At 38.6% G+C, this 15,608-nt stretch overlaps 1 protein-coding gene across 1 annotated transcript in view; it reads right to left on the bottom strand.

The window, feature by feature from the left end:
- The window catches only part of ATP13A5 (ATPase 13A5), a 100,266-nt gene that overhangs the window by 8,339 nt on the left and 76,319 nt on the right, over positions 1-15,608 (bottom strand). The window contains exons 25-27 of the mRNA XM_062181248.1: positions 15,290-15,362; positions 4,060-4,234; positions 1,578-1,780 (exon numbers count right to left, since the gene is read on the bottom strand). Of these exons, the coding sequence (XP_062037232.1) occupies positions 1,578-1,780; positions 4,060-4,234; positions 15,290-15,362 (451 nt within the window). The remainder of the gene's footprint in view (positions 1-1,577; positions 1,781-4,059; positions 4,235-15,289; positions 15,363-15,608) is intronic.

The raw sequence follows: 15,608 nt of genomic DNA, 5'->3' as shown, positions 1-15,608 counted from the left end.
TAAATATGTAACGTGTATACACACAACATATAACACATATATAACATAAACTTATAATAAATGATAAAAATGATGCATGTAAGAAAATAATAAACATGTGAATATAAGTATGATAAATTTTGCACTATGTTCACTTGGGGAATGAATGAATGAAAGAAATATTAAAAATAAAAAAATGGGAAAACTGGTTGACTAGATGTATATCCTTTACCACAATCTATACACTAAAATTACATTAGATTTAAAAAGATTTAAAAGAAACTTAAATAGTAAGTTATATTATATATTTAAATATAGCACTTATATATAAATATATATTATTTTATATATTTTATAGTATATAATATATTTATATATGTATGTTTATATATTTATATATAATATATAGATATAAAGGCAATTAGAAAGAATCAAAAAGGAATAGCTCACACAAATAAATACATAAAAATAGTAATCCATTAGAAATATTAGATTTATAAATGTAAACAGATAATTCACAGAAGAAGAAATGGCGAAGAATATGAAAAATTTTTATCCTCCCTGGTGATCAAAGAAATGTAAATTTAAACCAAATGAGGTACTATTTTTAAAAGATCTTAGAGATGCAATTTTTTTTAACTTTTATTTAATGAATATAAATTTCCAAAGTACAGCTTATGGATTACAATGGCTTCCCCCCACCATAACTTCCCTCCCACCTGCAACCCTCCCCTTTCCCGCTCCCTCTCCCCTTCCATTCACATCAAGATTCATTTTCAATTCTCTTTATATACAGAAGATCAGTTTAGTATATATTAAGTAAAGATTTCAACAGTTTGCCCCCACATAGCAACACAAAGTGAAAAAATACTGTTGGAGTACTAGTTATAGCATTAATAACAGTGTACAGCACATTGAAGACAGAGATCCTACATGATATTTTTTAAAAATTAATTAATTTTCTATGCAATTTCCAATTTAACACCAGGTTTTTTTTTTTTTCATTTCCTATTATCTTTATATACAGAAGATCGATTCTGTATATACTTAGTAAAGATTTCATCAGTTTGCATCCACACAGAAACACAAAGTGTAAAAATACTGTTTCAGTACTAGTTATAGCATCACTTCACATTAGACAACACATTAAGGACAGATCCCACATGAGATGTAAGTACACAGTGACTCCTGTTGCATGATACCCCACGTAGGATATGCTGTTATGAAGTAAACCCTCTCCAAACAACTGATAGGAATATAAGGTGGCATGAACCTTCTAGAAAATAATTGAAATTGTGTATCCAAAGCTTCAGCATTTTTTTTCTGCTTCTTTGCCTAACAGTGTTGACTGTAGTGTTATGGAGGTTTTGCATTGTTTTATTTTTGTTTAGGTTTTGTCTTTACCCTATTTAAAGAATATAATGTGGAAGTAAATAAGTTTTGAGCATCTGTTTTAAGTACTAGGCCTTTTCTGTACCTTATGCTAGGCCTTTTATATAAATTGTTTCAATTAGTTCTCCCCACAGCACTGGGTGGTATGCAGCACTCCCAGAGACAGAAAAAAAATATATGGAAAAAAGTAACATTTATATACTCACAGTTTGTGTAGATGGGTTTTCGAAACGGCTTTCCCTTAGAAAAGATGAAAGCTACAGTGATGCAGTTGAGCGTGGTGATGGGCCACAATGTGGTACTCTCAAAACTTAGAATCGAGCCAGGAGTCAGGGTTGCATTTCCAGGCCAGTTTCTTTCCGAACTCCCATTTATTGAGAAATTACTTTGGTTGGCCAGAAAGCACTCACTACAAAAGAACCACCAGTATTTAGGGGACGAATTACTCCCAAAGGACTTCAGCTTTCAACCCATCTGAGCCAATAACGAACAAGACACATGTTGTCCACTGTTGCAATGACAAAGCAGAAATATTCAAAGTTCAAATTGTTCTTTGCCTGGTGGTCGGTCCATTTAGAACAAGAGATCTGTCCTGACAGGGTTTGAGTGACAATTTTCTCTAGAATTCCTTTCGATGTGAAATGTAGAGGCACCACGTGAAATGAATGCACATGTGTGTTGTTTTCTCTACCTGGGGTTAATGTACCTTCCACACTTGTATTCCGAGTTTGAATCTCCCCATTTCAATCTGCTATCCTCATACAGCCAAAGAATCTCCCCAAAAATCTGGCCACGACACTCCTGTTTATGGGGTGTCCGTGACCCCACTTCCCTGAAAAACGAAGTGCAAGCTTTTCAGACTGGCCTACAACACCTTCACTTTCTAGTCTTAGCTTACCTCTCTGGCCTTAGCTTTCGCCAGTCCACCCATGCTCCCTATGCTGCTAACATACAGGATTACACCCTGTTGCCCAAATGCCACAGCTTGAACACTTGCTGCTTTGGACATGGTAGTCCCTGTGTCTGAGATAATATTCACTCTTCACTTATCATTGTATCTGAAATGTCTGTACTTTCACTGGGAAATGAAACTGGTACATGTTGTTCCTTCTTGTGCAGCATTTAGCTCACTGTTCTTGTAATTATTTATTGATGCTTTTTTTTTTTTTTTTGGTTTTTTCTTTTTGTTTTACCCAAATTTACAACACATCATTGACATCTAGCATAGTGAGGTCATATAATGTTTTCTCAGAAAAGTATCTGCTTAATTTCTTAGCTTTTCCAATTCCATGTTTTTCTCATTTCTTTTTCAATAATCAAACCCACCAATTAGTTTCCATCAGCTTCCTTATTCAGCTTGAAACTTTTAAATAACTGATAACTGTTTGAATTCATTAATTCTTATTATCTTGAGCTTCCTGTTTGCAAGATAAGTGCTTTCCATGTAGTAGATGTGCAGTCAATATTTGCTGAATGAGACAATCAGTTTATCACAAAGCCTTGTCACACAAAGAGGGATGAACAGACTAAACAGTTTGAATTACAGAGTTTAAATTGCAAAGTATGTAGGCCAGGACAATTCTATTGCAGGAAAGACAGTGGAGGCCTAAGATAGAGAAGCTAGTTAGTGACGCAGGCATGCTACACAGAGCCCCTCATTTCCTGTCCACTTCTTTCTGGCTATACCATGCTGTCCTCTAGATTCATAGTGTACAGTATATGCACTCCAATTTTGGGGGGAAAATCTAGTTTTGAAACTAAATTGGATTTCATATCCCAAGTAATACTTGCATTGGTGGACTTTGGATGTAACTGGCAATCTTGGACATCATTAGATAATGTTCAATCTGTGTTTCACTGTTATCAGGGGTTCTGATACCTTCAGGACCAGAGTGGAGTGAGTGGGAGTTTGTATTTGACCTGTTTCAAAAGTAGCAGTTCTATTCCTGTCTTGTCTTCTATAGGGAGAGAGGATTCATCAGAAAAGGTAAAGCTGAGGATCTATCATCCTCCTCCTCTTTCCCTTAATTTATAGCAAAAGAAATTAAACCCCAGGGAAGTAAAGTTTTATCCTGAGTCTAGTGCTCTGATTCAATCAGAACAAAGATACCATCAACTTTTAATTTTAACATTCATTTGCAAAACCCAAAATAAATTAAGCAAATCCCTCTTGACAATCTATATCAGGGGCCAGAAAACTACAGCCTGTAGACCAAATCCCACTCATCCCCTGTTTTTATAAATAACATTTTGTGGGAGCACAGCCACATCACTTATTTACATAATGTCTATGGTGGATTTTGCACTACAACAGCAGAGTTGATTACTTGCAAAAAGATAATCCAGCTCACATTGCCTAAAATATCTGCTATCTGGCCCTCTATATGAAATGTTTACAGATCCCAGGTCTCCATGTCATCCAGAGCACCAGGGAATACATTTATCCAATCACCAGCTGTTAGAGCTATCTATCAGCAACAAATGTGACAGATCTTTTCCCGCCCACTCCACATGGCTCATACCAGCAGTCTACCCATTGACTGTGTTCTGTCATATCATTTGTGTTCTGCAGTTTGGAGACAAAATATTTGTCAAAGTTTTAGGATATATCTGCAAGCCTAGTTAGACAATGTCATTGAATACTCATTATATCACCTTCTGGAAAGAAAGTTAAGCAAGTGGACTCACCTGTATCGGTAGGCCTCGCAATACCAGGGCTGCTGCTTCACACACAGAAATGCCGATATCTGCACTATGCAGCTGAAACAGGAATTCAAAAAGACAGAGAGCAGCAAAGGCGGGGAGAGGAGCTGTCCTGCTGGTCGATATGGAGCCAGCTTTGGGTAGGCATGAGTTGAACTCACTGAAAGATAAATGTAATGTTTCCTGTTAGTTTTACCATTGAGAATCAGAGACTAGAATGTACATTATTTTGAGTCTTTCATGAGGATTCAGGTCCAGCAAACACAAATTGGAGGTTTACATCTATGCAAGCACATTGCCCAGTTGTGTATCAAATTCTAGTAGCCTTTATCTCTTCTGTGGTTTGATTTTACCTTCATAAATGAGAAGTAATAGGATAAGTTTCTGTAGTTGAGACAGATAATGTGGCATAGTGGATTAAGCGTCTGATTGGGATGGGCGAATCCCGTACCAGAGTGCTGGTTCGAGTCCTGAGTGCTCAGCTTCAGATCCATCTTCCTGCCATTGCTGATAATGACCCAAATGCTTGGGCCCCTGCTACCCACACAGGAGATGTGGATGAAGCTCCTGGCTTTGGTCTGATCCAGTACCAGCCATTGAAGCCATTTGAGGAGTAAACCAGCAAACGGAAAATTCTCTCTCTCACTCTCTCTTCCTCTCTCTCTCTCTCTCTCTATATATATATATATATATATATATATATACACACACACACATACATAAACATATACATATTCATAGATGTATATATATAGAGCTCCTCCATGTGGGAGATTCAGTTGGAGTTCTGGGCTCTGCCTGGCTTTAGCAAGCATTTGGGAAGTGAACCAGAAGATGGAAAATATCTGTCTGTCTAGCCCTCCCTCTGTCTTTCAAGAAGATGAAAATAAATGAATCTGGACAACATCATGCTGAGTGAATTAAGCCAGTCCCAAAGGGACAAATATCATATGTTCTCCCTGATCGATGACAACTAACCAACCACAAAAAAGAAAACCTGTTGAAGTGAAAGGGACACTATGAGAAACAGTGACTTGATCAGCCCTTGTCCTGACTGTTGATGTACAATTTAATACTTTATCCCTTTTAGTATTTTTTTTTTGCTCTAGCTAATACTATTGGTTGAACTCTGTAATCAACACACATTTATTCTTAGGTGTTTAAATTCAACTGAAAAGTGATCCCTGTTAAATATAAGAGTGGGAAAAAGAGAGGGAGGAGATGTACAAGTTGGGACATGCTCAATCAGATTTGTCCCAAATGGTGGAGTTAGAAATGTGCCAGGGGATTCCAGTACAAACCCATCAAGGTTGCATGTACCAATGCCATCTCACTAGTCCAAGTGATCAATTTTAGTTCACAATTGATCACATTGATAGGTCTAAGAGTCAAAGGGATCACACAAACAAGACTAGTGTCTGCTAATACTAACTGATAGAATCAAAAAGGGGAAAAACGATCCAACATGGGAAGCGGGATACACAGCAGATTCATAGAATGGCAGATGTCCTAAACAGCACTCTGGCCTCAGAATCAGCCCTTAAGGTATTCGGATATGGCTGAAGAGCCCATGAGAGTATTGTAGGCATGGAAAGCCAAGACACCCTGGCAAAAAAAAAAAAAAAAAAAAAAAAAAAAAACACCTAAATGAAAGATCTCTGTGAGTGAGATCCTAGTGGAAAGAACGGGGCCATCAAAGAAGGAGGTGCCTTTCTCTGAAGGGAGGAGAGAACTTCTACTTTGACTATGACCTTGTCTGAATAAGATCGAAGTCAGCAAACTCAAGAGGCTTCCATAGCCTTGGCAACTCATGACTAGAGCCTAGGGAAATTACTGACGCCATAAACAAGAGTGTCAAATTGTTAAGTCAACAACAGGAGTCACTGCACACTTATTCCTCATGTGGGATCTGTCCTTAATGTGTTGTCCAATGTAAATTAATGCTATAATTATTACTGAAACAGTATTTTACACTTTATGTTCTGTGTGGGTGCAAACTGATGAAATCTTTACTTAATATATACTAAATTTATCTTCTGTATATAAAGATAATTGAAAATGAATCTTGATGTGAATAGAATGAGAGAGGGAGTGGGAGATGGGAGAGGTGCGAGTGGGAGGGAAGTTATGGGGGGGGGAAGCCATTGTAATCCATAAACTGTACTTTGGAAATTTATATTTACTAAATAAAAGTTTAAAAATAAATAAATAAATAAACTTTAAAAAATTTTGCATAGTTAATTTATTTACCATATAATATAATGTAAATGTTTTCTCCACAACCATAAGAACCAAGAATCATGTGGAAAAGGGGAAGAGAATAAAGAGTACTAATGCTCTCTCATAGCAACGATGGGGAAGTAGAGTGTTCGGAGGGAACAAGCAGGTATCTGGCCAGAAACATCTTCCCATACTAAGTAATTTAAAAGGTATTCACTCTATTATTCATTCAACTTCAACGTGCCAGGCATGGATAGATAGTAGAGCTATGGTCTGTTGCTTCCCGGATGCATGAGTGAATGAGGGACTGTTGGTACCCCTCATATTTGTTTAGGAAAAGTAACTTACAAAAAAATCTTGCTGCAAGTTAAGAGTGTCAATAAATATTTTGTAGTTTTGATCCTAGGAATTTTTTTTTCATTTAAAGGTATTGGCAATGGGAATAGATAGAAAAGAATAAGTATTTTTCAAAAAAGACGACCTTAAACTGCTTAGAAGCTATATATCTAACAAATTGATGAAACTGAAATGTGTTTTAAATTTTAGAGCTGAGGAGGATAAAGTGTGGAGAGTTCAGGAAGGATAAAATCACATTTAAGGGTTTATATCATAGCTGTTTGGGTTCTTGTCTTCATATCTGTTGCTGCTTCCCTCTTTCTACTTATCACTGATTTCTTGATATGAGGAATAAAGCAGGGCGTGCACACTTACATTTGTGTTCATGCGTGTAGGGGCTGGCTGGTGGGGAACAGATGTGCAGTTTGTGATCATAATACAGGAGGCCTCCCATTTGTTCAAGGTGTGTTCTGGGGTCATCAAGTGAATTCTCTACACCTTCATTTTCTCCTGTACACATGAGTGTGTGAGGACGTCTCACTGAAATCCAAAGACTTTTCAACTCACTTGTTCTAAAGCTCTCTGACTTTCTAAGGCTTTTCCTTTACCTGTTCAATCAATGTTCCCCAGCAGGTGCTTGGCTAGAGCCTGAGGGGTGAGAAGGCCTCCCAGCTGTCCTCAAACAGTTTGAAGTCCAGGAGAAGGTGCAGGATTACTGGTGCAATTAGGAATTTGGCCGTTTTCCCCCAGGTCCTGAGATGTGTCCTCCAAATATTTGTGATTTCCTCAGTGATAGATGTGTCTTATCTCTGGAGGGCCTTGAGAGTTTATGCTGATGACTGATGGTGGGACTAAAGAGAGTTGCTGTTACCGTGATCACTCAGAAAGGGGGTCTGGCTATGCCCAAAAAAACCATCTGTGTGATGAGATGGCTGGGCCTTTGAGCCACCCAAATACCCGACCTCCAGAGAGGGGAAGGAGCTGGAACTGGAGCTCAACTTTGTGGCCAATGATTCAATCAATCACAGCTATATAAAAAACCTCAATAAAAACTCCCAACAGTGACGCTCAGTTGAACTTTCCTCACCTCTCTGTGCCAGGGTGAGAGTCCAGACTCCACAGAAGAAGGACAAAGGAAGTGTGATGCTTGGAACCCTGGCAGATCCTCTCCTGTGTGTCTCCCCCTTTGGCTGCTTCTGATTGTATCCCCTTTCTGTATTAAAACATTAGTAATATGTGGAGCACCTTTCCAAGTTCTGTCATTGTGGCAGGAAATTGTTGATCCTGAATAGGTAATGGGAACGCCAAGACATTTCTCCAGCTAGTCATAGACATAGGTGGGAAGACAACTCCCAAGTGTGTGGCTGGTGTCTAAGCCGTGATCAGTCTTGTGGACCCTGTGAGTGTGGCCCAACTGCAGATAGTTGCTGTCAGAAGTCACTGTTTGGGTACACAAAGAAGAGGCACACGATGTGGCCTGTGACCAGGGACAACAAAAACACAAAGAGACCATGCTCTGAGACCCCAGGGGACAGAGGCTGCTGTGCCCAGAGTTCTTCCTGCATGCCAGCATGCAACACAGAACGTGGCCTTGTGGTTCACAAGGAAGCAGTGGGCAGGGGTGAGCTGTGTAATAACTGTGTCTCCACACATCTGGCTCTTACCTCGCTGGTCTTCTCTCTCTCACAGGCTCATTGCAGCCTTTGCCTTTCTTTTACACAGGAACTGTAGCAGATTGAACTACTGACCTCAGTGTGGTGGCCTATACTTTACTACCCTTTAATTTGAGGCTTCTCTGCATGACTTTGTCTGGCCAAAGAGATGTCAACAGAGAGTTCAAGTTCACTTACATGGCTAAGCCTGCTCTCTGGCTCTGCTCCCTCTGAGCCACAGAAAGAATATATTCAGTCTCTCCGTTCAGTCTGCCCCAGAATGACAAAGCTGGAGCAGATGTGAATCCAACCAAGGCCACACCAAGATCAACTGACCTACATTCTAAAGCCCAGTGGCTCTGCTGAGTTCACCTTGATGGGCTGAATAACAGTCAACCTAAAGACCCATGAGTGGGGTGTATCATGGCTTGGTGTTACTGTGGCAATAACTTGATGATAGAGGGTCCTTTCTCAGACTACTTTGGCCATTTGCATATTAGAGACTGTTAAAATTTCTAACAGAGAATCCATAGAGCTAACTACATATAAAAAATTTAAGTCCCTTGGGTTATGCTAAGTGTTTTATAAATATTATCTATTTTCTTAAAAAGCAATACCAAACAGGTAAATTTGACATCTAATAAACTGAAGTTCTGAGCAATAGAGTCCCTTGGTTGAAGACATACAGCTAACGAGTGACTCAATGATAATGTGAACTCCAAGTCTGTCTGTGTAGCCTCATGTGCTCTACTCTACAGAATATTGTATGAGGATGCACCTTATATCTTAGAAGAATCAGATTAGGAACTCTGAAAGGCAAGCTTGGACTGTAGTACTTTTGATCAGCAGCCAAAAGAACTTTTCTGAATTGTCTAGGGTTTCCTTAAAAATGATGATGATATATGCCATCTGATTGCAGACAGAGGAATGCACACTTGTGCTGTGCTGTACTTTATACAGAATTAATCATCCTCTCCTCAGGGTTCCCATAGCACATTACTCATCGTGCTGCTATTGTGCAAGGTGTCTCGTAGTAAATCTAGTTATTTACACACGCACTCAGCAGACCGTGAGCTCCCTGAGGAAGAAACAGCATATCATTCCACTTTTTGTTCCTTAATAAACCTAGCCCAGGACATGCTATGTGAGAGAATGTGACAGTTCCAAACTCTATTCTCAAAGTATAGTTTTTAATTGTTTACCTTCATTTGGGTGTCATCTAATTGTGTTTCTTCTAAGTAGTGGTTACTTCTATTTATTTTTAACCATCTGGTGCTTTCCTTTTCATGCTAATGTGATATTAATACAAACAGAATGGAAGGCAAGTGCTATAAGTAATAATCAAATGGAAAGGTGACCGTTTCACCCATATATGGTAAATTTTAAAGTAATCATATATCATTAAAATAACAGTAGTAAAACATTCTTAAGAATTGATAAAATTTGAGCCAGCACTGTGGTGTAGTAGGCTAAGGCTCTGCCTGTGGTGCCGGCATCCCATATGGGTGCTGTCCCAGTTGCTCCTCTTTTGATACAGCTCTCTATTTAAGGCCTGGGAAAGCAGTGGAAGAGGGCCCAAGTGTTTGAGCCCCTGTATCTGCGGGGCAGACCTGGAAGAAGCTCCTGGCTCCTGGCTTTGGATTGGTCTGACTCCAGCCATTGTGGCAATTTCGGGAGTGAACCAGCAGATGAAAGACCTTTTTTCTGTCTCTCCCTCTCTCAGTCTGTAGCTCTACCTCTCAAATAAATAAATAAATAAAATTTAAAGGAAAAAAAGAATTGACAAAGTTTGACAAACTATATTTATAGCAATACTGATACACACAGGCATGTCATTTATTTCTTGGTATATTTCTTGATTTTTAAAAAATTTTAGCTCTCACATATAAGGAAGAACAAATAGTATTTGTCTTTCTGTGTCGGGCTTGTTTCATTCAACATGATGTTCTCCAATTGCATCGATTTTGCTGCATGTGGTAGAATTTCATTTAATTTTAATAGCTAAAATACACACACAACCACACACACACACCACATTTTCTTTATCCATTCATCTAATGATGGCCACCTTGGTTGATTCCATATTTTGGCTATTGTGAACAGTGTTGCTATAAACATGGGGGTGCAGGAATCTCTTTGATACAACATGTTCATCTTTTGGGTATATGCCCAGTAGTGAGATTGTTGGATCATATGGCAAGTGTTTTTCTAGGTTTTTATTTATTTTTATCTTTTTAGAAATCTCCATACCATTTTCTATAGTGACTTCACTAATTTACATGCCAAAGTACTAGTTAATTTTATATTATGAACATTTTAAGACATGTAAGTCAAATATTGGGAGTCTCATGAATGCATATAATATACAGACAAAATGATGAGTATTTATCATGAGACGTCTAAAGCATCTTCCATCTGATTCTCCAAGGGGACCAACACTTAAGCAAGGTTGGGAGCCACTGAAGCATTGATGGGGTTAATATATATGTAATGAATGCATCCTACCCATACCTCTTTCTTGGGATACTGTAGCCTCCATATGATGAGGTGGTTGGCTTCATGGCAATGAATCATGTGACCAACCTTCATTACCAGGAATGATTGGCCATTAGAGGTGGGCATCTTGCCTAAGTCAAGTAAGTAAATTTCCTCTCCAAAAGATTGGCAAGCAGGACAATGAGAGGTTGAGAACATTAGGTGTGCAAGACAAGTAAAAAGGCTATGGAGACTCAGTACTAGTGTCATCTTTTGGATGATTTATAAGGTAAGGGAGTAGAAGTTATCAGTTGAACACACTAAGTAAAAAGAGACAAGGTGGTAACTTGGAAATAAAAAGAGTAGCTTCCATTTTTGACCCTTAATATACTAACTCTCTTCAGGCCCAGAGCTTTGTTCACAGACTTTTTGTGGAATTATATTCCTTATTTTCAAAAACTTGATTCTTTCTTATCTGAGAGGCAGAGAGATACAGAGAGAGAGAGAGAGAGAGATCAACAGAGATCTCATTTATTGGTTCATTCCACAAATGCTTGCAACGGCTGAGATTGGACCAGGCTGAAGCACAGCCAGGAACTCAACCCAGTCTCCCACATGGTGGTAGTGACCCAATATCTGGAACCACTACTGACTGTCTCCTGAGGTATGTGTTATCAGGAATCTAGAGTTAGTAGCCAGAGCCTAGAATAAAATCCTGGGAATCCCATGTGGGATGTGGGTATCAACTGTAGGTCAAACATCTGACCCCAAATGTTCTTGAATACTTCCCTCCTAATTTCCTTGCTCTGGTTTGAGTGTACTTTGTTGAAGAGGACAGAGAAGTGATTGGAACAAACGTGCTTCAAAATGACTGCTACACAGATTAGGGTCAAATTGGACTTCGATACAGTAATTTTCCTAATTTACTTCCTTATGAATTAATCTTTTATTTTTCTCCTTTAATTTCTCTTTGATACAGTACATCTTGTCTTATCAGCTGCCTTTGTATGTTGCCTTAAAATATTGTGGGAATAAGGAAAGATATATATATATATATATATATATATATATATATACACACATACACACACACATACATACAGATATGTAAATTAGTTATATATATGTGAACAAGTTTATTAAATATGTGATGTTATTGTCTTTTCCAAGTACTAATTCAGGGTTAAGGCTTAAAGCTTTAAGCAGAGAACTTGGAGATGTGAGGAGCCTTACAAAGAGTAATTTTACATTGGCCATCCAATTGTTGATGACTCCTAAGAATTCGGATCAATGGCCACAGTTCTCAGCCTGGCAGTCAAGATTCTCTGTGATGTGGCCCAAGTCACATATTCTAATCATGGCTCCTGCTGTTTCTTTTCACATAGCCTAGAGTGTGGTCAAATTGAAAACCTCATACCCTGTGTTTATCAGTGCTCTCTCTTTCTCATGCTGTTTCCTTCTATTGGAAAGGCTCTTCTTTTAGCATAACATATTTGAAATGTTTCCATCTTCCTATTTCAACATGAATTCTACTTATTCCATGATATCATCCCCATTGTCTATCTCCTTTCTCTGCTGCTTTCTCTTCTCTGACTCAGATTGTCAGAAACTATCACTCTTTTTTCTGAACTGCATTAGCACTTGCTGTTTTCTGCCTCTCACTTGCATCTTATTTGTTCATGTTCATGAATCCCCCACTAAGCTCTAAACATAACTGATCAGACTGTTTAATGCCCCTAGATACCAGAATGCCTAACACACAGTAAGAGAAGAACACTGTGTAAGAAAATGCTGATTGGAGCTTTTTCCATCCTCTGAGGAATTTAGGGGCCTCATGTTTGAATGCAAAGAATGGTAAATGCCAATTTTGTGCCAAGAGAAATGACTGTCATATCTCCACAGTATCTAGTAAGAGAGATCCACATTGGTCCTTCAACTATAACCCTGCTCCCACTATGCCTATTATCTATGTCCAGACTCTTTAAGAGAAACATGTAGAAATCACCCAGAAATTCTGTTCAAGAATTGTTAGGGACAGCATGAACTGTGGTTTTCTTCTCAGCATCACCACAATCCAATGAGAGAATCACAAGAACCACTCTAGGAGAGACTGGAAATGATTTTGAGAAGACACAGTGACCTTGCTTATCCCACCTCTATTGCAACAGCAGAAGGAAGAGAGAGGGCAGCAGTGAGAGCAAGCTGCACATCTACAGCCTGGCAGGTCAAGTGTGAAAACCATGGAAATTAACCAGACTAGAGCTATCCTCAAGGGAATCTGCCCAGTGGGGCAGTCTGTAGGCTTTGTGGTAAGTACCACCAGGAAGAAGCTGCAGAAAGAAATCCTGAGGTTTGAGGTGGGTAGGGAAAGAGAGAGAAAGGAAGAGAAAACTGCTCATGTCAGGAGTGATCTAGAATAGACCAATCCACAGAGAACTCTGAAGGACTCACCAATGAGTATCATGCAAATTTCCTGAATGTAGATGCCTTTAGAGAACATCTGACAGGAGAGAGCTACAATACTTTCGCTTAATTAAAAGCTCCTTTGCTCTTCATTCCCCAGAGCAAGTATGGAAAGTAGATCACACAAAGGAAGTAAAGACAAAGTCATGACCTTCTCTCCCAGTGCTTGCTCCAAGCCATGAGTCGATCTTGATCCAGGAGAAGAAAAGCTTTGAATTGGCTGGGAATATGAAATGGCTGTTTATAATATCTGGACTTTTCATATCTAAAAATGATGTCATTTTAATGCCTGGAATTGAGCAGGAAATAATCTGCCCCTAGGATGCCCGAACTTACAGAGATGGAAAAGCAATAGAATGTTTGAAGGCAGAGGGTAAAAAGTAAACAGAAATATCTGCTTCCTGCCTCTACTCACATTTTCACCATTCTCGCCAGACTACAGCCCCTTTACAGAACTAGCTGTGTGATTGGTGAATAATAACTGGCTAACGTGCTGTCACTCTGATAGAACATTAAGCTTCTGATCAACCATGCATCTGAGGCTGTTTTTTTTTTCTCCTAATGACACTAATGGCCCTTCCATGAGTCATCCCAACCCTCCCACTGAGCCCATTGCAGGAGGAGGTGCTGGCTTTCTCAGGGTGGCCAACCAGCATCAGGATAAACTAGCTGTGGCTGCGGGAAAGAGTAAAGTAGCCCATCACCTGGAACTCAAATCCATAACTATACGAAATTAAGTATGTAAAACCTCAAAACAACATGCTCAAGGTCATATAACAATTCTGACACAAGACCAGCACTATCACCCATGTTTATGGATATCTAGTAATACTTATTTATCGGGACACTTCCCAGTTCCTTTCAAGTGCTCACCCACTTAGCCAGTCTCCTGAGAGGAAAAAGAGGAGAGGTGCAGGGTGAGATCCTTCGTGTTGAAATGGGTGCCCTGCACTCTGCTGTACACTTTACAAGCATTTTTATCTGATCTTGGAAACCCTAAAAGGACACTGCACATGAGGAACTTATTTATAATTAGTGATAAATAATTTTCTAAAGGTCATAGAGTTCTGCAGTAGTGGAAGAGGTACATGATTTGTATCTCCATGTGGCTGTTCTTAAAACAGTTGACTATTCTTGGAACCTCCTAATGTTCCTTTTTCTTTTAGGCATTCTTCACAAGTAAATAATGCAAATTGCTTGAAAACAGCCAACATTGTAGAAGAAATATCATTGATTCAAAAGTATCCACTTCTATCAATATTAACAACATGTAGAAAAACATTTAATGAGCTATTAATACACATTTCAACCCTAAGAATCAAAATTGATATTATATCTCTGATACTGGTACATTTTGTCATTAGGTTGATATAATACATGATTCCAATATTTATTTCATGTTTTAAGATGCTACATGAAATTCTCAAGGTTATTAATACCCTGCATTGCCTGATGTCTTATCTGTTATTTTTCACAGCACTTCCACTATTGAACAAGGAAAAAAAGAGATGACAATGCCATTCTTTTTCTTTGCTCTCTTTTGAGGCCATTGCCTTTCTCACTTATTAAGAGTTAGTATCAAGCACTGAGCTCCTTGATAGGAAATGCTTTATCAGTGTCATCTCAGAGGAAGGGAATGAGCAATAGCTGCTGTAAGCCACACCTTGCTTTTGTGAGAATTCTACTAGAATAAAATGCTAGCATTTGTTTTCACACGTCAAAAACCTGGCAAAAACCTGGTTTTGTGTCAATGTGAAGCATAGCTGAATAATGGAAAGTGACCTTTTAGTTATTTTAAAAAAAAAAAACTACCTTTCTAGATTTCTCATTCATTTATCTATGCATAAGACACAAACCTACAAAGAATTCAGAATACATATTTTGGGGCAAAGGGATAATTGTTATTAGGAAGACTTCAGGGGTCTGCTCACCCTCGATACTACTTTCAAAAAGTTCAAAATAATGACATTTTAGTAACAAAGGTGACTCTTTCTCAGAGTACTTGTTCACATATTTCTAGAAGTCCATAGGTAAATACAAATAATACCATGCTCTGCTGAAGGGCTTACTTGTTAAGCAGACCATCAGAGTAATGGCTACGTCTTGCATGAGATACTGATAATTCCCAAAGAGTTGCAGTTGCTGAAAAAGAAAAAAAAAAGTGAACATTTAGAATAGACTTTTTATCAAGCCCATGACTTTTTTAAGTAGTTAGAAGGCAACTGTTAATTTTCTTGCCCCTTCAGGAGAAAATAACTTACTGAAAATCATTAGCATCTTACTGAATAGAATATCATAGAATGCTTTTCCCAATGTTCATTTAATTCCTTATTACCTGCAAGTGTCAGTATGTAGGGAACCACCTCCTTTTGGTGACATTAATTTTGT

This window comes from Lepus europaeus, chromosome 2 (assembly GCF_033115175.1).
Source record: "Lepus europaeus isolate LE1 chromosome 2, mLepTim1.pri, whole genome shotgun sequence".
NCBI classification, from domain to species: Eukaryota; Metazoa; Chordata; class Mammalia; order Lagomorpha; family Leporidae; genus Lepus; species Lepus europaeus.
This window is presented reverse-complemented; position numbering and strand designations above follow the sequence as displayed.